The sequence below is a fragment of the Plasmodium vivax genome, chromosome 10 (assembly GCF_000002415.2).
Source record: "Plasmodium vivax chromosome 10, whole genome shotgun sequence".
In the NCBI taxonomy this organism is placed as follows: Eukaryota; Apicomplexa; class Aconoidasida; order Haemosporida; family Plasmodiidae; genus Plasmodium; species Plasmodium vivax.
This window is the reverse complement of record NC_009915.1, coordinates 448,604-472,065: the sequence shown is the minus strand read 5'-3', so window position 1 is coordinate 472,065 and position 23,462 is coordinate 448,604. Positions and strand designations below refer to the sequence as shown.

General features: G+C 44.9%; 6 protein-coding genes across 6 annotated transcripts, besides 12 other annotated features; 2 read left to right on the top strand and 4 right to left on the bottom strand.

Moving 5' to 3' along the window:
- Nucleotides 1-132: 132 nt before the first annotated feature.
- On the top strand, nucleotides 133-3,067 carry PVX_080200 (adenosylhomocysteinase(S-adenosyl-L-homocystein e hydrolase), putative). Its single transcript, XM_001613698.1, has 2 exons — nucleotides 133-499; nucleotides 647-3,067. Exon 2 carries the CDS (start codon nucleotides 774-776, stop codon nucleotides 2,205-2,207), a length of 1,434 nt encoding a protein of 477 aa, XP_001613748.1. The 5' UTR covers nucleotides 133-499; nucleotides 647-773; the 3' UTR covers nucleotides 2,208-3,067.
- Nucleotides 2,125-2,146: a microsatellite.
- An 89-nt stretch (nucleotides 3,068-3,156) lies between the features above and the next one.
- PVX_080195 (hypothetical protein, conserved) lies at nucleotides 3,157-5,504 on the bottom strand (the record flags this gene model as incomplete). The annotated part of the gene is made up of 2 exons (XM_001613697.1): nucleotides 4,989-5,504; nucleotides 3,157-4,774 (listed from the first exon to the last, which is right to left on the bottom strand). The coding sequence occupies exons 1-2, from the start codon at nucleotides 5,150-5,152 to the stop codon at nucleotides 3,157-3,159; spliced, it is 1,782 nt and encodes a 593-aa protein (XP_001613747.1). The 5' UTR covers nucleotides 5,153-5,504.
- Nucleotides 5,505-6,207: 703 nt separating this feature from the next.
- Nucleotides 6,208-11,948, bottom strand: PVX_080190 (hypothetical protein, conserved; the record flags this gene model as incomplete). Its single annotated transcript, XM_001613696.1, has 8 exons — nucleotides 6,208-6,299; nucleotides 6,432-6,509; nucleotides 6,667-6,799; nucleotides 6,947-8,066; nucleotides 8,219-8,764; nucleotides 8,988-9,193; nucleotides 9,355-10,953; nucleotides 11,082-11,948. 8 exons carry the CDS (start codon nucleotides 11,946-11,948, stop codon nucleotides 6,208-6,210), a joined length of 4,641 nt encoding a protein of 1,546 aa, XP_001613746.1.
- Nucleotides 6,960-6,986: a microsatellite.
- Nucleotides 7,842-7,915: a microsatellite.
- Nucleotides 10,865-10,887: a microsatellite.
- Nucleotides 11,534-11,558: a microsatellite.
- Nucleotides 11,863-11,895: a microsatellite.
- A 1,100-nt stretch (nucleotides 11,949-13,048) lies between the features above and the next one.
- PVX_080185 (hypothetical protein, conserved) lies at nucleotides 13,049-14,453 on the top strand (the record flags this gene model as incomplete). Its single annotated transcript, XM_001613695.1, has 1 exon — nucleotides 13,049-14,453. The coding sequence occupies exon 1, from the start codon at nucleotides 13,413-13,415 to the stop codon at nucleotides 14,451-14,453; it is 1,041 nt and encodes a 346-aa protein (XP_001613745.1). The 5' UTR covers nucleotides 13,049-13,412.
- Nucleotides 14,454-14,775: 322 nt separating this feature from the next.
- PVX_080180 (hypothetical protein, conserved) lies at nucleotides 14,776-19,517 on the bottom strand (the record flags this gene model as incomplete). The annotated part of the gene is made up of 3 exons (XM_001613694.1): nucleotides 15,224-19,517; nucleotides 14,992-15,054; nucleotides 14,776-14,835 (listed from the first exon to the last, which is right to left on the bottom strand). Exons 1-3 carry the CDS (start codon nucleotides 19,235-19,237, stop codon nucleotides 14,776-14,778), a joined length of 4,137 nt encoding a protein of 1,378 aa, XP_001613744.1. The 5' UTR covers nucleotides 19,238-19,517.
- Nucleotides 14,816-14,854: a microsatellite.
- Nucleotides 16,229-16,257: a microsatellite.
- Nucleotides 17,028-17,058: a microsatellite.
- Nucleotides 17,381-17,405: a microsatellite.
- Nucleotides 18,492-18,530: a microsatellite.
- A 1,658-nt stretch (nucleotides 19,518-21,175) lies between the features above and the next one.
- On the bottom strand, nucleotides 21,176-23,154 carry PVX_080175 (hypothetical protein, conserved; the record flags this gene model as incomplete). Its single annotated transcript, XM_001613693.1, has 1 exon — nucleotides 21,176-23,154. The coding sequence occupies exon 1, from the start codon at nucleotides 22,697-22,699 to the stop codon at nucleotides 21,176-21,178; it is 1,524 nt and encodes a 507-aa protein (XP_001613743.1). The 5' UTR covers nucleotides 22,700-23,154.
- Nucleotides 21,555-21,621: a microsatellite.
- Nucleotides 23,155-23,462: the final 308 nt, after the last annotated feature.

Here is a 23,462-nt window from a genome sequence, read left to right as displayed (position 1 = left end):
CGCAACTGTTTTATAAAATTGGGCATCTGGCTAACTCTTCGCGAGGAAGGAAAGCGAAGAGTAAACTCTGAGACCATTCTGAAATGATTCTTCGGCAGTCTTAAATACTTCCAATGTGTTGTGCTTTTCTATGTGGAGAAGATGAAAAAAAAAAAAAAATCTATGTGCTTACCCTTTGGAGGATATAGCACCTGTAGAGGAGGAGCACAATAGTGCCCCACCCAACAGTCGGGTTACTCTACATATGCCTTTTTTTTTTTTTTTTTTTTTACCTTCACCAAAGGTAAACTTTTTAAAACGGCAAAGTATACTGCTCAAATGTAAAGAGAAAAAACGAGCTTCACTTCACAACGCGCTTCACTTTGCAACACTCTTCACTTCACAACGCGATAGAGCGTACTTCACCCCATTCGCAGCAACACGTAAACGTCGCTAATCCCTCAATTTAGCGAGCGCTAAAATTGGCTTGAGCCACTTCCTCACACTTTTCAACCAATAGGTATATTTTCTTTTTTTTTTTGTTCCCTACTGATGCGCTGTAAAATCCACACACGTTCGCACGTACGTGTAGATATGCCCCATGTGTATGCATATGCTGCGTGTTTATTTCTCCACACGAATGTGTTTTCTCTTCCCCCTCGCGTAGATCCCCGAAGGTAGCGGCCAAAAAGGAGAAAAATAAGGCCACTCCTCAGTAGTAAAACACCATCACAGAAGGAGCTAAAAAGGATTTTCCTATTTTTGCCGAACAGTCCGCCGCTTTCCCCCCCAAAATGTGCGAAAACAAAAGCAAGGTAAAAGATTTGAGCCTGGCCCCCTTTGGGAAGCTCCAAATGCAGATCTCCGAAAATGAAATGCCGGGAATTATGACCATCCGAGAGGAATACGAAAAGGTGAAGCCCCTTAAAGGAGCAAAAATAACTGGCTGCTTACACATGACGGTTGAATGTGCACTGCTGATCGAAACGCTACAAAAGTTGGGAGCCCAAATAAGGTGGTGCTCATGCAACATATATTCGACGGTAGACTACGCAGCTGCCGCTGTGAGCACGTTGGAAAATGTAGTAGTATTCGCGTGGAAAGGGGAAACATTGGAAGAATATTGGTGGTGTGTAGAAAATGCATTAACATGGGAAAATGAAGAAGGACCAGATCTCATCGTCGACGATGGTGGAGATGCCACACTGCTAGTACATAAAGGTGTTGAATATGAAAAGTTGTATGAACAAAAGCAAATTTTACCTGACCCTGAGTCAGCAAAAAATGAAGAAGAAAAATGTTTCCTCAGTTTGTTAAAAAAATCAATTCTTAAAAATCCCAAAAAATGGACAAACATTGCGAAGAAAATTATTGGAGTGTCTGAAGAAACCACAACAGGAGTGTTAAGATTGAAGAAGATGGATAAAAATGAGGAACTCCTTTTTACAGCCATAAATGTAAATGACGCAGTGACGAAGCAAAAGTATGACAATATTTATGGCTGTAGACATTCTCTCCCAGATGGGTTAATGCGAGCAACTGATTTCCTCATTTCTGGAAAAATTGTTGTCATATGTGGATTTGGGGATGTTGGGAAAGGCTGTGCTTCTTCCATGAAAGGCTTAGGTGCAAGAGTATGCGTCACTGAAATTGACCCCATTTGTGCCATTCAAGCTGTTATGGAAGGCTTTAACGTAGTTACCCTGGACGAAATTGTAGAGAAAGGAGATTTTTTTATCACCTGCACGGGCAATGTGGATGTCATAAAACTGGAGCATTTACTAAAAATGAAAAACAACGCCGTGGTGGGAAATATTGGACACTTTGATGATGAAATACAAGTTAACGAGCTGTTTAATTGTGAGGGAATACACATTGAGAATGTGAAGCCACAGGTGGATAGGGTAACTCTGCCTAATGGGAACAAAATTATTGTCCTTGCTAAGGGGAGACTCCTAAATCTGGGATGCGCTACTGGCCATCCTGCCTTTGTGATGTCCTTTTCCTTTTGCAATCAAGTTTTTGCACAACTAGATTTGTGGGAAAGTAAAAACAGCTCCAAGTATCAGAACAAAGTCTACTTGTTGCCCAAGCACCTCGACGAGAAGGTTGCCCTTTACCACTTGAAGAAACTCAACGCTTCTCTAACGCAGTTGGACGACAAGCAGTGCGAGTTCCTGGGCGTCACCAAGGGTGGTCCCTACAAGAGTGACTCCTATAGGTACTGACGGGGTAGCAGTCCGTCACGGCGCAGCCTGTCACGTTACAGTCCGTCGCGTTACAGTCTGCCATTTTGCATCCAACCATTTTGCACCCATCCAGCGCATCGCCGTTCCAGCTCGAACCCCTCCGCACGGGGCACCAAACGGGTAACCCTCGCCCCAGGGTTGCAGTTCACCGTCCCGTTCGTCGGTTCGCGTGGGAAGGCATAAGCAGGTAAAAAAAGTCTACTTACGTATAACAAAAAAAAAAAAAAAAAAAATACACAAATACGCACAACAAACGGGTGAAGCGCGCGGAAAAGCAACGCAGCGGGGGCGCCACCTACCGCGTAGGCGCTCTTACATCAGCTCATTATATCCTCTTTCCACACCGCTTTTCACACCCGCGAGGGCTTCCCCGGCACATGTACGTCCCCCCCGGTGCCGCCTCAAATAAAAAAAATAAAAAATGGCCCATGAGAAATGGTCGCACACCATCATTTGCAGTCGAGTGTGTTTGGCCGTTTTTTACGCAGCAGGAAAAATGCATGCTGTGTTACGTTTGCCGTTTGGCAGATTCGCTATGATTTTTTGTTTTTTTTATTGGCCTGCCCCCCGGAAGATGACTCGAAGATGACTCCGTTCCGGGAGGCGTTCGTACGTATGTGCCGTTTGCACGTGCGTCTGGCATGCACGTCTAGTGTACTTTTTCGGCATGCACGTCCAGTGTACTTCTTCGGCATGCACGTCTGGTGTACTTCTTCGACATGCACATCTAGTGTACTTCTTCGACAAGCACGCCCGGCGTACTTCTTCGGCATGCGCCTCCTCGCACGCGCTTGTGCAAAACTATATTTTAACTGTTCGCCCTTAAAGAGAGCTCCAAACGCAAAGCAGCAAGCTACGCACCGTCCCCCGAGCGATGGTACGGATTTTTCTCTTTTTTTACCTTCTAGTCATCCGCTCATGAGGTGACTTACACAAACCCTAGCGGCAGCCCCAGCGATTCCATAATTTTCTCCTCCTCGAGCTTTTCCTTAAGCTTCCTATCAATTTCTTCCACTGTCTTGGTCTTCAACATTTCATCCTCATCGCTGTCGGACGTTTCCGCGTTTTCTAATTTGGTCTTTTCCGTTTTTCCATCACCTCGTTGATCATTTGTATCTTCCGCTTTGCCTTCCACTTTGCCCTCACTTTGGTCCAAATGGGGGATAATTTTACTTTTCATTTCCTCAACCGTTTCATAGTGGCAGTTGTCTCTTAGTTGCGTCCTTCTGTAGCGTCCTCTTCTGTTGTCCGACCATCCATGTCGATCCCAGTCGTTGAAACGGCTATTCTGCCCGTGATGGTATCCTTCATCATTTGCATCATCGGGGTGGCCATAGTGTCTTCTGTGATATCTCCTGTTGTGGTTATAATTGGCTTCATCCTCCTGGTCAGAAAAATTCAATTCTTTCCTTTTCCTTTCTCCATCACGATCCCAGTCCCTGTCTCTATGCCTGTCCATATGTCTGTAACTCCTTCGATCACTTCTATCACTTCTCTCCCTTCTATCCCTTCGATCGTGTGGGGACCCTTCTCCCCCTTCGTCGTCATCTTTTCTGTGGTGATACCTCTGAGATTCGTGTCTTCCACTTCTGCCTCCTTCCCAGCCTCGCCCCTTCCTGCTATCGTTGCTATGCCCACGATGGTGCATACGATCACGTCTGTTCTCCCACCTGTTCACTCGCTTATCCCCTTTACGCTCCCGATTCCCATCATCACTTTGGCTTTCCTCCGCGCCTCTCCCCTCATATTTATTGCTACTTCTTTTTACCTTCTCAGATACGTCTACGTATTGAAGTTTGCTCAGGTCGCTATCGGAGGAAATCGATTCCTTTTCGTTTGCGTCAACGTCACTGTGTTCATGGCTGTTTTTTTTCTCTGTTAAATTGGTACTTTCCCCACCCTTGTGGGCATCATGTGTGTCGTCTTCTTCGCTAGGGTTGTCTTCTTCACTACTGTTGCTATCCCCTTTTGATTTTTTTTTTTTTTTCCCCTCTGTGCGGTGCTTCTTTGCCTCTTTTTTGTGCTTCCTGCCTCGGCCATCATCATGGTCATCACTATCACTATTATCATCATCATCACCCCTGTGCCCCCTTTTACTTCTTTTGTGAGTTTTTTTTTTTTCTTTTTCCCCTCCCTTCCTTTTGCTGGACCTCTTGGTGCCACTTTCGCGGGAACTCGTCCTATTCGTGCGTGCACTCAGCCTCGAACCTGCAGTTTGCCTCGTATCGGAGCTTTCCCGTGAACGGGCCCTCGAAGAATCCCTGCTGGCGCCCCTTCTGATGGGCGTTGAACTGGCGGATCGTTTCCTTCGTCTTTTCTTTTGGGAAGATTCACGCGAAGGGGGTGGCGATTTGGACACCCTCGAATCATCGGAGGAGGATTGACTACTCGATTTGTTGCGCTTCTTACGAACATGCTCTTTTTTTTTATTTCCAGATTCTCCTTTTTTTTCTCTTTTTTTATCATTCTTGGTTTTATCTTCACCTGATAAACCCTTTTTTGGGACCCATAGTCCTTTTTCGTTTTTCATAAGGTTGTTGCTTTTTCTGCAAATGGGAGGGAGAAAAAAAAAGGGGAGCACAAAAAAGGGTGTGCGTAGCATGTAGAGGTATGTTTTTATTATCAATAGGGACAGTGTTGTAATTGGACACATGTGGAGGGGGGAGGGGTCTCTCCAGAGGGGGCTGGTTAACCAGATGATAGGGATATCAGAGAAACAAAGCAGCTTTCCCCTCATCTTCACTCAATTATGTGTCCTACCTCAGGTGGTCACTGCCATCATGCGCATCGCCTTTTTCCGCGGCGTCCTTTTTCAGTTTCACCAATGAGTGGGCAAAGTCCCAATTTCGATGCTTTATTAGCTCCTTATCATCCTGCTCCTTCAGCGACTTTTCCTGATTGTAAACGGGCACCAATTGGGGCATCTTTATTTCGAGAAATGCTGCACTTGGGTGTCTCTCTGAAGGACACTTCTCTATGCTTCGCTCTCCCTCTGCTTGGTCCGCTCTCCTTTTTCTGGCTTATGAGCACCAGGGGGAGCTTTTCATTATGCGGAAAAATCACGGGGGAGAGGGTTCTAATTCTGTGGGGGATCTCCAAATAGGGGGAATAACTCTATGGGGGATTTGTTCCCTTCCAAAAGTGGTTCCTCCTCTCTCTGTGTTTTCCCTTTTACGACTCGATGGGACGCAAAAGGGGATAATATAAAAAAAAAAAAAATTTGAAATGGTCCAAAGGTAGGGCTACTTTGGTAAGATGAATTAGCAAAATGGAAACAAAAAAAAAAAAAAAAAAAAGTTTACAAATTGCTTTGCAGCTTGACTGTTTGTTTCCCTTCACAAATTGGTAAAAATGGCATCGCGGAAAAGCACGCCAATCGGGGGTGACGTGGCTGGGTCGTCCACTTTAAAGCGCAAAGGTAAAAATGTGGAGGGAGCTTTCTCCTAGCCTTTTTACAATTTTTCTCTTTCTCATTTTTCCCACTTTGAAGAGCCAATATGAACCACCACGGGCAGAAATTATAACTTATCCCCACCCTGTTGAGTAAGGTCTACCTATATAACGAGTGTATCTCTCTCCATTCATGTAGGAGAATTTCCCGAACCTTTGCGCGGTTATATTTTATAGGGTCTCACAACATTTGTCATCTCACGGGAATTAAGCAACATACATGAGAAAAAAAAAGAAAAAAAAGTGGAGAGAAAAAAAAAAAAAAACATTTGGATGACATATAACAGGGGAAAAACTCCCAAGCGAAATGTTCTTATCATAAAAAATGCAGCGAAATAAAGCGAGCACATGTTTACATTTAATGTTAACGTAGAGAGGTCGGTGAAATGATTTCCCTTTACACGTTTTGTATGTGTTTTCCCCGCGCGGTCAAATGGGCCTATATATCCATCGAAAGGGGGGGCGCCCTACCTCACGTGCATCCTTGTGATGGTCACACCGCCTGAATAGCGCAGATAAGCTTATCCCCTCACAGAAATGTGTTAATGATGCTGTTGCAGACGTCCAGCCGCTTAACGTGCTTGGTCCTGGAGTACGTTACCTTCAAATTTGCGAGGACGTCTAAGAGGCAAAAATTCGGAAGGCGCATGTGTCTGGCGCATCTCGGGGTGCGCAGGCCCACCTCCCCTGCGTATATTTAGCAGCAAATGGGAGGTGGCAATGGGGGGAGGCACAAACTGAGAAAGTGGGTACCTCCATAATTGGCGCATAGGACCGACAGCAGGAAGCTGAGACAGCCGCAGAGGGACTCCTTCACCAGGTTTTTCTTTTCTACTCATAGGGAAGAGGGACAAACAATGGTTGAAGTAAAAATGAATTTCTCCATCCGCACACACTTTTGCACAAATAAGTCGGTGCACGCATGGGCAGAAGAACATGGGAGTGGAGGAGACCCCTGAAGAGAGGCGGCGGATCGCACACCACTTACCATAATTGAAAATCACATTGTTGACTATGTTGCAGAATATGCCCTTATCAAAGTTAGCCATTCGTTCAGCTTTTCCGTTGCAGCTCATCTTTATTAAGGCGCCGCTGACCAGGTCCTCGTTTTCTAGGTACAGCTGCAGGAGGGGGGGAGTAAAAATGGGATTACTCACATGAAGGATAAGCAAGCCTTTTTTTTCTTCTAATTAGCATGTTCAGGTGGCAGACAAAGCAACTTCCAATTGGAGTGACATCCACCCAGGTGCTTATCCTCATCGTATAACCAGAATGACCAAATTGAAGAGGGCAATCAAGTGGTCCTCACTAATTTGAAGGGGGTTCAAAAAGAACTCGTTCGAAAGACCCACACTGGTGCTGGACAAGAAGGATGACTCCGCGCGATTCTCTAAAACGCTCATTTGAAAAAACTCATCCACAAAAAATAGCAAAGAGGAGTAAAGCAAAATAATGAGTGAATTCCTCTCCAAGATGCGGAAAGGAATGTGGTAAACGCCACGTTCGAGTGTAAAAAAAACCAAGTCATGAGATTTAAAATAATTTGCCAAATTGGTGTGGTCATATTTGATGCCCTCTATAGTGTGTGTCTCTTCCTTCTGAAAAAACGACTCCATTTCTTTTACGAAATTGTTTTGGTTCAGACATGGGTCGTTCTCCCCATTGCTGAGTGGTTTTTGCTCAATTTTGTCGCTGCCATGTGGGGGGTTTTCCGTGCAAAAATTACCTGACTCATGACCGCTTAACAAATTTTCACCAGTTGAGGTGTGCGAATCCCCCTGGTTCACTTCATAAAAGTAGTGGAGAATAACCGGGTTCAGCAGAAACATGTGAACCCCTTGCAGTAGCGCAAAAGAGTATCTAAAATAGATGTGGGTGTTCAATATGAGATAATTATAATCGGGGGATTTTAAAATTTTATTCCGCAAGTGAAATAGCTCTGAAAAGTTGCTTTTTCCAAGGAGCATATCTTCAACGTTTTTTTTGTACAAATTCGAGATGGTGTAACTTCCCTGTTCTTTAATTTTTAATATCTGTAGAACCCGTTTTTCTGTGCCATCAAAAAGGGTTCTAAAAGCCTCATGTATTTTTAGGTGGCCTATCTCTTCTGCCCGTTCTTTCAGCAGCACAGACAAGCAGGCTAGCGATTTGTAGTATGTCAAATATATGCAGGTACTTACAAAGTAGAAGAGAATGTCCACCTCGGCATTCACCTGCTTTCTGAGGCCTATTTTTTTCCCTATGTTTATATGGTCCAGGTATTTTATATCCCCATCGTTGTTCATATACTTTTCGTAATTTATGTGCAGGTCGTTTAGGACATGTTTGCAGAAAAGGATGCTTTTCGCTTCTCTGCACTCGAGTATGTCGCACAGCTTGCTGATGAGGCTGCAAGGGGGGGGTAGAAGTGGGATGGCAAAGAAGTTGTCCAGGGGGGCACCAAGGAAGGAGGTAGCATCCCCATGCATAGGTAAACATGTAATTGTGGAGAATCAACATCACGCTTGTTCATTCCCACACCTGTGAGCCCTCTGCCCTACCTCGTGCGCTTGACGAAGAACAAAAAGGAGTAGGGATTCTTCATCTCAGTGAGGAGGTGCAACACCACTTTACAGGTTTGAACCACGTTGCTGAACGTTTCATAAATATTTACATTTTTAAAGATAAACAGTAAAAAAATGGTACAGGCGTATTCGAGAAACACGTGCTTTACCTGCTTGGCATTTTTATCTCTGCTTTCCTGGTGAACATCATATAAGGCAAGCTCTTCGTTGTAAAATACCACCTTCGTTATGTTCTTCTTATTTTGGCTCAGGTTGAACAGCTTAATCATAATTTTGCATAAAAAAATGGAAAAACTTTGGTCATAAAAAAAAGTTTGCCTTTTAATTATGTACTGAATTAGGAAGTACATATAGTGAGAATTGTAGAGGAATTCATCTGGCAGGATTTGCAAAATTGCTGTCTTTTGATTTAGGGTATCTTCTGAGAGACTGAATATTTTGTAAAGTATTTCTGACCCTATGTTGATGTTTATTTGCTCTTGGCTCATGTCTAACCGTTCGAAGTTTTTTATCCTTTTTATTCTGCGCGCAGGGGGATACATGAAGAGGGCAGGGGCAAAAAATGGGGAGAGCGTCTCTACCATGCGTTTCTTTTTTGACGGGGATATTTCCCCACAGGGTTATGTTCTCACGACTCGGGCAATTGGCTTTCTCTTAGTAGAAACGCCTGACCAGGTTGCCACACCAATTTTGTGTTGTGGGAGGGATGACCGAGTCCCCCCATTCGGCCCCTTCTCATCCCCACCTGGTGACGTAAAAATGGATGTCCAACACCTCCACCGGTAGGTAGAAATTCTTGTTCAGGCAAATTTGGTCCTTTCCTTTGGCTAAGTTTTCTCTGACGTCCTTCACCTTGTTGAATATAATGTATAGCAGTATGACCAGCTGGGTGATGTGCTTCTCGTCCAGCCTCCCGTACGCGCACTCGCTGCTCAGGATGGTGTGGATTACCTGCACGGGGGGGAGTGCGGCAAGTAAGGTGGTACGACAAAGGGGGGGACCTTTCCGGAGGGGGATACACCTTAGAGAAGTAGCCCAAAGGAGACACCTCTCTCTCACGACTATTCGTTTAGACCATCTCAGGGCCGCTCTACCCAGTTGCCGCTCCCTACCTGCAGAACCAGGAGGTACCGCTCCACATGCTGCGCCCCATTTATGACGCCGAAAAAAAGGGCTATCATCTTCTCCAGCACGAGGACAAAACTGGAGTGAATCCCATCGCGGGTGAGTCCCCTTCGACGGATATCAGTATACGTTTCTATGGTCCCCCTGCAAATTTGGTCTAACATATAGATGCAAGTCAGCGTGACATTCTTTTGACTATTCTCCTTCACATTTTTAAAGTAGTTCTCTAGGAAGAAATAGTAGTTGGCCGGATTAACGTAAGAACCCACGAGGTAGAGGCAGTTCACATAAATGAGCCAGCGTTCCTCGTCCAGCTTTTTTTCAAATGCAAAAAGGAGATGTGTAAAGAAGTGGGGGAGATGTTCCGTTACATTTTCTTCAATGAAATAGAAGAGTAACAAAATAATTTTGGCATTTTCAAGCGATTCCAATTTATTCGTTTCGTCCTCCTTTTTAATATACAGGTGTTTAAAGTAGGCGTTCAAAATGGTGAAGGATAGCTGCTTACACTCTTTGTTCATTTCGTTGTGGGTAATATTTATTTGGTTAATTTTGTTTTCTCTGAGGATGGTCATAATGCGTTGATTGCTGTGGAGAAAATTTTGGAGCAACTTCTCGTGGTACTCCACGGAGTATTCGTCTTCCCTCAGCTGGTCATGTTTGTGACTTCTGTGGGGGTTGTCATTTGCGTCGTTAGTCTCCTCACGGGGGGGTACATCCATAGGGCGGTTCCCCCAACCGTTCAGTCGTTCCTCAGCCCCGTGTGGGCGGTAAAAGGTATGCTCTTTTTGACCATCCAGTTTGTTTTGCTCCTCTCCGTGGGACTCCACAACGGTTTTACTTCCACCGCTAAAGGGAGGGTCTACAGCAGCAACATTCAAGGAGTACATATTTTTCTTCACCAAAAAGGAGCTGCGACAAAAGGGGGGGAAATAATAATCCGTCAGGGGCAGCGGCAAAGTGAAAGCCGTCTTGTAGGACCACTCAGGGTAAAACTGGTAGAGAATTTCATCGTTCATATTTTTTTCCAAATCGAATGGCTTCCTCCTGCATATCAGCTGGATGTACAAAAAAGACACCAATCTGAATATCTTGTAATTATCAAAGCAGGCGGAGAAGAGGTAGGGCAATAGAAAAGTAACAAAATCATTTGACTCGTTAAATTGGTAGAGCAATAGGAAGAGGAAAGAATAAAATTGAAACTTCACTCTTGTGCTTCTATCATTATACAAATTGCACAAGTAGTTTATATTTACGTAAGCATTGTCGTAGAAACTTTTTATTGGGACCACGTTGGGGTCCTTATACCCAATTAGCATTTCAATTATTTTGTAATTTTTGGAGTTACTATTATGTAGAATTAGCTTCAGCAGGGTGTTCATGCATTTTATTTTGACCCTACTATACTTGTTGCAAAGGCATTTGAGCAAACACGTGCTGATGATGTAGTGGTAATTCACGTACTGGTCTTCTATTTGCTCGATGGTCTCCTCGATGAAGCTCATCATCAGGCAATTTATTTCGCAGCAGTGGTCGAACAGACCCACTAGGCACACCCGGATTATTTTATCCGCGTGGTTCATGAACTGAGAAAATGGGGGGAAATGAAATCACTCCATTTGTGTTTGAAGGTGCAGACGGGGAAAGAAGTCCGCCAATTTGCCATGCAGTGGTGCCCCCCATGGGAGACCCCCTAAGTGGAGGCTTCCCCCACCTGCTGCCTCGAAACGTCGCGCACGAGGAGGTAAAAATAGGAGAACAGGAAATATCTTGCGTTTTCATTCACGAGGTATCCCGTGAGAACCATCGGCTTGTGGTCGAACAGCCTCACGTTGTCGTCAGCCTCGCCGATGGGTAACGTGCACTCGTGCGCGTTTAAAATGGCAATCAGCGCGTCGATCAGGTGGGTGAAAAATTTGTTAACACTGCTCTCGTTTAGAATCACCAGTAGGATGTACAGAACGAGCAGGACGCATTTCTCTTCCCTTTTCTCGAACACGAGCAGTAGACAGTGGAACATTTTGCTCAGCGCGTACTCCTTGTAATCGTTAAAATCGTTACGATCGTTGCGATCGTTAAAACCACTGCTAACGCTGAAGAAGAAAAATAGATCCTCCAAAACGAGGAAGTTATTCTTCTTAATTTCGTGTATGTACCTCTTTAGCAGCCTCTTCTTATCACCGCAGTTGGCTATTTCGCTGCACTTGGCTTCCTGCACATCGCCAACATATTCACTGATGTACTGCTTCAGCGCCGTTAGAAGTTCCTCTTTTTGGAAGTCCTCTGAAAAGCATAAATTGCAGTCCCGTGAGTTGTTCTTTTGGCGCTCTCCCGTAGGTGGACAATTCGATTTGTTTTTTCCATCATCATGATCGTCGTTGATTTGTCTGCTTGTGCGTCCTCCCCCTTGCGATTCCAATAAGTTGTGCACCCCCCCGTGGGGATCACCTCCCCTTGCGAGGTGGCCCTTACAGCTGAGTCTGTTCCCGCTTTTGTAGTAAAGCAAAGCCTCCGCAATGACGCTGTCGTATTGCTTTGCTTTGGTTTTCGCCTTCACCGGGCTGAAGCTGTATTGAATCATTTTCTTACTCGAGAGGGGCGAAAAATAAATTCACATAAATGGAAAGAAGAAAAAAAAAAAAAAAGTTACTTCTCCTAGGAGTGGTAAACACCGAATGGGGTGTGTGAAAGTGTGGGGATGTTCCTACAGGGGGTCATTCACCGGGAAGAGGGAAAATAAAAAAAAAAAAAAATTACACACATATATACGTGTATACCTACAAACATATTTATGCACATCACCGGAGAGGAAGGTTCCCCAAACAGCTTCGCAGTTAAGCGAGCAAACGTTGTGCCTTTTTCCCTTTTTGGGAAGGGCCTCGCGGAGAAATGTACCCTCGATCCGATGGTGCTAGCCGGGACAGCGGAGCCGCGAAGGCAATTGCACCTAAACATTTCACTGCCCACGGGGTGCCAGCCCCCTGTCTGTGCATGCACCTGTGAAATACGTACTATTTTTCTGCCGTAAAAAAAGGCGAACCTCGCCGCGGTTAACCATTCTCCTGTGCGAACGCCTTCCATACCGCTGCTAGCCGTTGGTGTCGTTTGCCAGTGCCACCCGCACACGTGCAGTGTGGAGAGATGGCTGCTTGAGGGACGACTGGTGAGCCGACCAACCATACGTCGAACGCATGTTATTACATCACTTTGTGTGCACTTTTTTTTGCTTATTTTTTCCCGGTTACACCCTAACGTGGGCTCTCACCGAAGGGGCATTCCCCGCCCTTTTGAGCAGCTTGGTTTAGCTCACCCGGTCCAATGTTTCATTTTTTTTCATCACATAAAAATAATCCCCGCAGGTACCGCAAAGGTGTACGTGGTGACACCAAGTGGGGGTCTTCTCCTGAAAATAATTCCCCGCGAAGTTTGCGCCTTATTGGCAAATTGCCTACCCCGGGGTGTAGAAAGAATGGGGAACGAGCGTGAATAACACAGCGGGGCGAGCGCGCACCTACACGTTTGTACATATGTGCTTAGTAAGGGTGGCTTTCCCAAGTGTGGAGAAGTCCCTACCCTGCGGGTTCGTCACTCAGACGTTGCGTTAATATTTTTTTAGGCCAAAAAATGGAGGGCGTTTTTGCCCACTTTCTTGAAATAATGCACAAATGGCTTTGCAAAATGGCCCGCAAATTTTAGGCCACCGGTTAGCTTTTCCGTTAGTTTGGTTTGTTTTCCCTCTTCGCATCCCTCTCCTTTTTCTCCTCACCATTTTTATAAAGGGTAAAGGGGGGCACAAACAGCGCACATTTTGGCAGCGCACCAATGCAGCCTCTTCAGCGGGTTACTTCTTCAATTACGGCATGGCGTAATACCCCCCAATTGAGCACATACCTGTGATGAGCGCGTTGGCCATTTTTGCTCACGAGGACATGCCCCCACAAAGGAAGGGGCACAGCTTAGCAGGTCTGCACGCCGACACACACCAAATGAGCGCCACGGCGAAGGTGTTAGTTCTGTTGCCCTCCTCAGATGCGTTTCCCCCAAAATGGGCATAGAGAGCTACTTCCTAAAGTACGTTAAGGCGACGTACATAACGAGGAGGAGAAGCGAAATGAGGAAAACCATAGAGAATTTGAAAAATAATATTTACACGTACAACAATTACAGCTGTAAAAATATAAAGTATCACATGGGGGAGGAAGATACGTGCGAGAGGAGTAGCCACTACAGCGTCCAAATTGATGAGCACGTGGAGAAGGTGATGCGCTTTGTGAATCCTCTCCCGTTTGATGAGGAGGATAACAAGTCAAGTAGCCCTCCACAAGGGAGCAACAATCAGACGGAGTGTCCAAATGGAGACCAACATAAAACTTTCAACACAAGTGAGCCGCCTCATGACATGGCATGCCCTCCCGCGGAAGGTAGTCCCAAAAAAGAGAAGAAAAAAACAGGAAAAAAAAACAACACATACATTTTAAACTATCGAATAAATCACATCGTAGGAAAAAGAGGAAAAAGGGAACAGTACAGATACACCTACTTGAAATCTCCATTCAAATACAAATATGCATTAAGACATTACGTTTTTGAAAAATATAAATATCATTTTTATTTTTACAATATAACTCACTTTAACATTCACATCATTTTTAACATCATTTTATCCTCCATGACAAGCCAGACGTCGGTCAAGTGCAACATCCACTGGTTCTACCCTGGCAGGAATTTATTAGATTCTGAATTTATGAGGCAGTGTTTTCTTCCTTTAATGGAGGGGAGGCACGATCGCACTGAGGACCAGTCGCAGATCAATTCGTATGTGCGGAGACACATCGAAGAGGCGTATAATAATGTGGTGCTTAACGAAGAGGGGAATGAAACATTCTCCCCAAGCAACTTTAACGTAAACTTAGATTTGACAAAATATAATATACAAAATTTGCTGCCTCTCTTTTTTGAAAATAAATCATTCAGTCAGAATTATAAAAATCTGTTTCTACTGGAAGAGAAATGTTTCAAAAAAGTGAAGAGCAAAATTAGGAAAAAAAATTTCCACTGGTTTTTGAATAAAAATCCGAATGGGTAGACAGCGCGCGTTTTTACAGGTGGGGGGTAGCCCCGTCATGGGAGTAAACACACCACTCGGCTGGCGCAAGACATGTTCAAATTAAACGCGAATTGGGTTTGCCCAGTGGCATGCCTCCCCAATCGCTCCAACCATATGAGCCAATTGAGGGGCGCGCCAAATGCCCCTCCACACAAAAAAAATAACGAAAACGAAAACAAAAACAAAGAGTAGCCACAAAAAAAACACACAAACATAAAGATAGGATAAGGGTAAGGATAAACATTAATGCGAATAGGTATGTGCGAGCGCGACCCCGCGCGGAGCGGCCGCGGCCGCCCCGTTACCGCTTCTTGAACCTGCTCTTCGGAGCCATCTTCTCCCCTATAATGAAGGACGAATTCTGAAGAGGCGAAGAAATGTCGCACGTAAATATGCACGGAGATAGAGATACCCCCAAAGGTTCTCTCATTTGGGATGCCCTCACTGGAAAACAGGCGCACACGACGCGCATGTAAATGTAAATGACCGCACCGCGGTGGGCACATTTTCGCCTTACCGTCATTCCGGAGTTTTGAGAAAATTTCGCCGCTGCCTGTTTGTGGAAGGTCAAATCGGTGATCTGCAAAGAGGGGGCGCGAAAGTGGGAGCAGATTAACATAAGAAAAAGTAGAAACGGAGCAGCACATTTCGAACGCACATGAGGGGGAGCCGAGTCCCCCCCCACACACATACATACGTACATACACACATACACACTGATGCACGTGTGCGCCTGCCTAACTCCATACCTGCTGGTTCAGCTCGCGTATAACTTGCTGCTTCTCCCGTATCATTTTCCTCTTCTCCTCGGCCAGAGCTTCCTGGTTATGAATTTCTTGCTTCTGACCTTCACACAGTTTTGCATTTACAATTTCGACGTTCCTGAGCTGCTGCAGCAGTTGGGCATTCGTTTTGGCCTTCTCCTGAAGAATGCTAATTTTTTTTTTCACCTGGGCTTTCAGCTGTTTGTTTCTTTCCTGTGCCACTCTTAACTCACTCAAACATTTGCTCGCTTCCCTGGAGTTTTCCCTGTTAACATTTTCATAATTTAATTTCAATTCATAAATACAGGACATGAAATGGTCCCTCTGACTTTCCAATAAGGCACTTAACAGTTGGTTAAATTCGTAAATGTACATGATGATATTTTTTTTGTCAATAATTTCTTCTTTTCCATTCATGTTTATATTTGCTGAGTAGATTTTTTTCAAATTTTTTTTCCCACTTTTTAAATTTATTAATTTTTTTATGTACAAGTTACTGCTGTAATCGAACACGGAGTTTTTGGAAATGTCGAAGAAGTAGTTGTGCATCGTTTCGCAGAAATGGTCCTTTGCGTGGTCCACGAGTTTTTTCTTTTTCCTCCTCTCGATGGAATCTTTGCGGGTGTTCATGTCTCTCTTGACGAGGTCGTATTTGTTGAAGGAGTCCCCTTCGCGCTTGGCTCGGCCGCTCCATTCAAGCCGGCCACGTCGCCTACTCACTCCAGTTGCGCTCCCCTTATGGCGCTTCTTTTCATGTCTAGCGTTTACCTGGTTGGTTTTCCCTGCGCCCATTTTGTTTTCACCCCTTTTGTGCCTCCACCCGCGGTTGGTACCTTTTCCCTTCTTTCGGTCCATCCTCATCATTTTTCTAAATCTGAGAAAGGAACTGAAAGAGCCATGTCTCGCCAAGTTCACCCTGCTCCTCCCACATGCAGTGAGCTCTGTGGAAAAGTCCAACCCTTCGACGACAATTTTTTTTTCTGCACACAGGTGTACCTCAAAATTAGCAGTCTTACCGCTTACGCTATGTATTTGCAATTGGGGGTTGACTCCATTTTTTGTTGAGCTAGGGTGAGGGTCATTATTTTTGTTTTCTTTTTCTCCTTCATCTGGGGCTCCCTCGATGGGCACTGCCAACTGGTTGGATACCCCCTTCCCGTTGACACTTGCACATTTTGCGTCCACATCGAGAAGGGTATTTCCCCCCCGTTGAAAAATGGCACTACATATGTGTTCACTCATATTATTTATTTTGCTTGCCTGCTCCATGGACTGGCCACAAACACGTTGGCGATCTGCCCCTGCATCTACAAAGGGAGACGCAACAGTGTAGTCTCCCTTTATAAAAAAATTTACTATTCGTAAGAAGGTGTACCTTATGTGTGCAATCAATTTTTTTTTCCTTCTGAGGAGTTTTTTTTTCTCCTTTAATTTCATCTCCTTCAGTTTATTCAAGCGATCATAATTCACAGAACATCCAATGAAGCCACAAAATAAACAAATTTTTGCATTTTGGTTCTTCTCACATACATCGCAATTGGCTATCTGATAGTTGTACTGCTTATATCGGCAGATGGGACAAGACGTGAAACAACATTTTTTGAGACAGCTGGAATGGAATATGTGGCCACACAGAATGTTAATGCAGACGTTATTAAAAATTGTTTTCCTCTCCTTTTTTTTTTTTTTTTTCTTCACTTGATTGTAGTACTCTTTTTGTATACTATGGATGAAGGAGGTAACGGATAGGTAGTAGCTCCTGCGGTCCTCGGCGGCGTAACTGCTCAACGTCTTAACGCAATACTGGCGCTTCTTCGTTTGCTTGCCCCGCGCTTTTGTTTCGTACGGGCGACCATTCCTGTGCCTGCTGCTTTGGCAGCTGCGCGAGCTACACGAGCTGCGTGAGCTGCTGCTGCTATTGCTGTTGCCATTGCTATTACTGTTGCTCCTACTTACTTTTCTGCTCGGTTCATCCTCACCGTAATACGTTTCGCCAAAAAGGGCAGCGCCCGTGTTAGCGGTGGGAATCACAACACCACTGCCATCGCCATCGCCATCACCGCTTCCCCTGCCCTGGTTGGGTGGGGGCGGGTCCCTTGCCTTGGGCTCCCTCCCTTTCTGCGTTCCAAAGTTTAAATTAAAAATGTGAGATATTACCTTACTGAGGCTGTCCGAGTACAGCGGCTCCAGGCAAACTGCGCAGGAGAGCTGCAATTTGTTTTGCGAAATGAGGTAAAGGGGGTTAATAAATCTGCTTCTGTGAGGGGGGTGGATATTCTCATGGGGGTGCGGTAAGCCCTGCTCACCGTTCTGGATCGCCTTCCCGGTCACCCTCCCGCTGGTATCCCCCTCTGCCCCCTCCTCGTAAAACGTGTTCACCCGCACCATCCGCTGCGTGTTCTTCTTTATCCGGGAAGTGGCATTCATGGTGATGTCCTTCACGATGTAAACTTTTAATCTCTTTTTCTTTTTCATGTTAAAAAAGCTAATCCTCTTGACCTTCTTCATAATCCTCTTTGCATACACATCGAAGGTTAGGAAGTAAATCATGTACTCTTCGTTGTTCTTTTTGTTTAACACTTTTAAAAAAAATATGAAATTGTCAAAGGGGTGTAGGAGCTCAAGGAACTCCGAGGGGGATAAGCAGTTGGACACGTTGGCGCAGAGCAGAACCGATATGGCCACTTCGCCTGGGGTGTAGCGCCCCTCGCTTAGCTTCCTCTTCAAATTGTAGCTATCGTGGCTACCATTGACACTATTGTGGTGGTGGCCGCGGTGGTGACTTCGCTGATGGCTACCGCGGAGGCTGCTGCGAAGGTTGCTGCGGAGACTGCTGTGGAGGCTGCTTCGCAGGCTGCTGTTCGTGCCGCTAGCAGTGGCAGAGTTGGTGCTGTTCCCCCTGTACAGGCAGTAGCCCTTGAAGCAGCGGATGTACCCCGTGATGGACTGAATTTTGGTGTTCCCGCAGTTGTAATTGAATATGTAGTACCTCCTCTTCGTCTTCGATGGGGTTCCTCCTTCAGTTCTCATGCCACACAAGTCGCTCACCACTTGGTAGTGCTTAGTTCTCATTTTAATTTTTTTTTTTTTTTTTTTTTTAATTTTTCTTTTTAGTCTTAAAAATGGTTGTCCCTTTAGTAGCATTTCGTAAAAGTTGTAGTTTTCCTTTTCGGAAAGGGCGCACCTGGGGCGCCCATTGCATTTGTCAATGGGGTGATAACTGCCAGTGTTGTTATTCGTACCACTTGCCGCTTCACCTATCACTATGCGCTGCTGCGCTCCCCTCTTCTCCCCCTCTTTCTTGATGGAGTAGTTACTACTAAAGTTGTGCCTGTCTCTACGCACACTTGACAGCGCGTTAGCATCGTTAAATTTTTTTTTAAATTTTTCTATTTCTTTGTTTAGGTCCCTTAAAAATTCATTTTGGTCCTCTGCCTTTTCTGCAAGCAAAGAGTACATCGCATCGACGTCGATGTTTGGAAAGAGGCTGCTCGTTTGTTCTTCCGCGCCTTGGTCACCACTGGGCATAGGAATATCGTCCACATCGTCGTTAACAGATTTGACTTTGCCACTTTCGATCGCTCCTTCGTTGGGAATGTTCGGTGCGGCAGCGCTTTTCTTTTTCCTTCGCTTGGTGCTCTTCGCATTGTCCATCGTTTTGCCCTTCGCCATGTCGGTCACCCCATGGAGGGTGTTCCCCTTTTTGTCTTTCTCCCCATCTGCTTCATCTCCACTGGTAGGGTTTCGTCCCTTTTCTGCAATCTCCCCAGTAGGTGCACTGCCACCCCTTTCTTTTTCCCTCTTCAGGGTGTCACTAACTTGGCTAATTACAGCGGCAGGGCTATCCTCACTTGGCCCGTTTATGCCGAGTCCCCCTCCTCGATCTGCTGCCTTCTCCTCATTCACCTCATCGTCATGCTTGCCACATACATTGGATGAGGAATTATTTTCCCTTTTTCTCCCCTTGGATTTTTTCTTCTTTTGATTCTTTTTGCTCATTTGGGAAGCGGAAAAAAGATAAAAGGGGGGGCAGCGGCGTAGTGGAAAAAATCAACGTAAAGAATGGAAGGGGGGGGAAAAAAAAAAGAGAGGGAATCAAAAAGGGGAGAAAGTATGCATCATAAAGAGGGAAGAAGAAGAAAGGATAAGAAGAGGAAGATGGAAGGATAAGAAGAGGAACGAGGAAGGATAGGAAGAGGAGGAAGGAAGAGCTTCACTAACGTTACACGTAAGCAAATCTAATCGAGCTGCGTTTGCCAGACTCGCTATGCATGCGCATGATTCAATTCGGTACATTTTCCAAACGCATATATAGAAGTGCTATTTTATCTGTACGTGCGAATCCCCGTTTCGTGTCATTTAAGCATCTACGCATGTAAGTGGAAGAAGGCTCGTTCTCGCATCAGGGCGACGGCTGCTCTAAGTGGCGAATAACAACCGGTTCGGGGAAGGACATGAGATATACACCACTGGGTTCGGAAGGCATGCATGTATAGGCATATATCCCGCGCATGATTGGATTGCGTTCCCCTTTTTTGTAAGAACCGCAAGAGGCTGCACCTGCTCGGGGCGCATATAATGTCAAAACGGGCATTTCGAGTGGATCATGTGAGCTGTTAAGCAGCGAGGTGCTATCATTTCCGCGACTAAAAAAAAAATCCCATATTATGCATAGAAGGGGGAGGCTTCCACTTTCACGATATTCTTTGCGAACCAAACGGTTACATTTGGACGTTCAAAATGGTATGGGAAAAAAATAAAATAGTCAAAAAAAAAAACTCAAAATTGTAGAAAAAAAAAAAAAAAACTAACGCGTGGGTAAACGAATGGTGATGCATACAAACGATTGATAATATTGATGAGCAAAGGGTGGCGTAAAGGTAGGGGGATGCTTGTTGGAGGTCCCTCCGCGTGTGGACGCTTTAATGGACCGTACAGATACTGCCGATCTTTCAAATGAGCAAACAAAAAAAAAGAAACGTGTTTATCTCTGCTTAGCATAGCTTAGTGCACATCTGAATTGTGCCAAGTGGCCATCGCGAAGGAATGAACAGGCTTACATGTTGTGCATTGCCTGCTTATGCAAGGGTAAGAAAAAAAATGCTTAACGAAATAGGTACTTGTATGGAAGACGTGAAGTGGTATAATGATTAAATTTTGGGGAAAAAAAAAAGAAGATTTCCACCATACGTTGCATAAAATCATATGTGCATTGTTCCCCCACTCGGGCGTGTGAACCATGATATAGCCTTCTTTCCCCTCCTACAGAAAAAAAAAAAAAAAAAAAGCGAGCGAGCACATCCGCAGGGAATTTACTGAAAAGGTCAAAATTGTCCCTACGTGCAAAATGAATAGGCTTCTTATAAAGTTGAGCGGAGGTTAATTAGGGGGAAGCGTATCCGTTCCGTTCATTCACCTTTTACTTGCCTTTTTGTACCCCTTTTGACACATTTTTAATTTCATATCCCACAGGCGTGAATTAAACACCGCCCAACATGGCAAGTTATACACAAATTGCACGTAAAAAAAAAAAAAAAAAAATTTCACAAATGGTACCTGCACAAAGGTGGGAAAAAAAACATTTTAAACGTAAGTCAAAGGAGGAGTAATTACAGGCACCCCTCTCCAATGTGGCGAAGAAAGCATGTCTAGTTTTATCGGCCATTCGCATTTTAAGCTGCTGACATAAAAGCGTTTAACCACACGCTGATCGAATGGAAGTTAAAAACGAAAATGCAAAAAAAAAAAAAAACGTTTGGGAAGTAATTCTGGAGCTACTGCAGTTTTACGGGCGTGAAATGTAGTAGTAGTGGTAGTAGCGGCGCTTTTGCAGCCTCGCAGTGCGCCATGCGATCCGCCCCTACGCTGATAGGGAAATCCGCTGCTAGGTGACCCCCTTCAGGGAGCCCCCCTCCCCGCCGCTTAACTGCGCGCGCGTCACAAACCGCGCAGCTTAAGCTTGAGGTCGTCATATACCTGCATCAAAAACTGCTTGACGTTGTCCAGGCGGAGCTCCGTGTTGTCCGTGTACATCATCTGCAGCTTGGTGGGAATGGTGGCGTGAATGTCCATCGCCAAGAAGGAAAAGTATTCCAAATATAAGGAGGTGAAAAAGTCCAATTCTTTGTTCCGAAAATCAATGGACTTGTTAACATTAAGTACGTTCACGTATTCATCAATCCGATCGGTGATTTTCTCCAAATGTCTAAATTTCTCATTCTCCTTCGTGTCTCCCATTTTTTCGGTGTACTTAATTTTCAGTTCTAATATTTTATCATACAGATTCATAATAATTTTTTTGTTCTCTTGCGTGAGCTCGAAATTGTTCAGGTGTTTATTATTGTCGGTAAAGAGCTCCGCATTTACAAGGAAATCCGTGCTGGTGACATTATAACTGTTTATTTTAAATCTATACAAATTTAGCACTGATATTTCTCCACTCTTATCCAGGAGGGATAAATCCAGCGGGTGTGACAGAATGCCTATGGGAAACATATTATGGGTTATGGCAGCTTCGTTGGTATTCTTCCCCTTATTATCGACGAATATCATAGCAACACAGACATTCCTGTTTGTTTTAATTTTTTTTAAAAATTGAACTTTTTCAATTTCAGAAAATTTAATTACTGTCCTTTCCCCTGGCAGAAGATTTGACTGTTCTGTAATTTTGGAGACGAAAACGGACAGGTCCAGATTTTTCTTTTCTCTCCACACGCGTAAGAAGTTATAAATGTTCAGCACGTGATTATTGTCATACACTTTTTTTAGGTACTTTACTTCGTGCTCTTCCAACGTTTTTTCGGTATCAAAAAAAGAGAGGTCATTTCCGCTCATTTTCTGGTCTATCTTATCTTTTATTATTTCTTCGTTCACTTCATTTATGTACTCATTGCTGTCTCGTATGATTTGCAGTATCTCTTTGGTGAATCCTCCCGACGGTTTTAGCTGCGTGCCTACGATCGGCATTTTTAATTTTTTGATCACTTCGTTTTTTTGGCTTTCCATCTTTTCGGAAATGATGTCCTTCGACGCAAGTTTGTCGTTGAAGTCGTAGTCGAGCACATTCGGCCGGAAGTCCTCCCTGTTTATTGCGTCTGTTGCGCCTGCTGCGGCTGCGGCTGCTGCTTCTGCTGCTTTTGTTGGCGGTTCTTTCAACGTGTCTGCCGCCTCTGCGGCCCCCGCCGAGTCCTTGCCCTCCGTAAGAGGTTCTCCATTCACACCTGCGTGCAGTACACTTTGGCCAAACTTTTGGTGATATTTTGCGAACGTACGTTTTGGCACCCCCGTCACCACTACTCTCTTTCTCTGCTTGCACGGTGTAAGAAGCGGACCGTGGTTCTTCCCTAAATGGTCATTGAATGTGCCCAAAAAATGGTAAAGCAAAGAACTTTTCGTCTTTTTACTCACTGCAAGGTTCAACAGGGTGAGCGCCAGAAGAACCAATTTGCTGCTCCTTAACATAATCGCGACGTTGTGCTGTGTAGGAGGTACCGCTTATTTGTGAGCCCCTCTCATTTGCCTCCTTGTTCATTCCGCGTGCACAACTGGAGGAAAAAAGGAAATGCTTCCCTATTTTTGGCATACGTAGTTTAGCGGCGCGGTGTTGCTTTGACGGTGTGCTGCTTTGCTGGTGTGCTCCTTCGACGGTGTGATTAACTCTTCACACTCTCGGTCTCAAGCTCGCCAGAGTTTGGCCTTCCCCTTATCCGCATGACGCATTGGGCGCAGCTGCGACACAGTTGGAGATTATTTTTGTCGTAATTCTGGCTTAATTGGGGCCAATTCTGACTAACCGTTCAAAACTTTTACCACTCCGAAGATGTCGCGCGTCCGCCGAATGGGCGAAAAATATTTATCTCCGATTTTTACGCGAGCGTTATGTGAGCTTCATGTGAGCTTCACATGCGGGGCCCCCCTTTGGGAGGAAAAAAAAAAAAAAAAATCAGCATTACGCAGGGAGTAAGAGGCAAATGCACGAAAAACACATGCCCGCTTCGAATGTGTGCCCTCTACCAGGGCAGGCAGAAAAACACTCCTCATAGTGACCCCCCTCCGAGATTTCTCCCCACATAGTGCGGTTACCTTATATTTGTTTTTGCCCCCCCGTAGGAAAAATATGAACGAACAAGCTAAGCAAAATTAGAAAAAGAAAAAAAAGCCCTTCCGAACAAAGATGCACCATGCTATTTAGCAACATTTTTTACAACGTATCACGGCTGTGTAA

Coding starts and splice junctions, on each gene's coding strand:
- PVX_080200 (XM_001613698.1), top strand. CDS start 774: ATGTGCGAAAACAAAAGCAAGGTAAAAGATTTGAGCCTGGCCCCCTTT.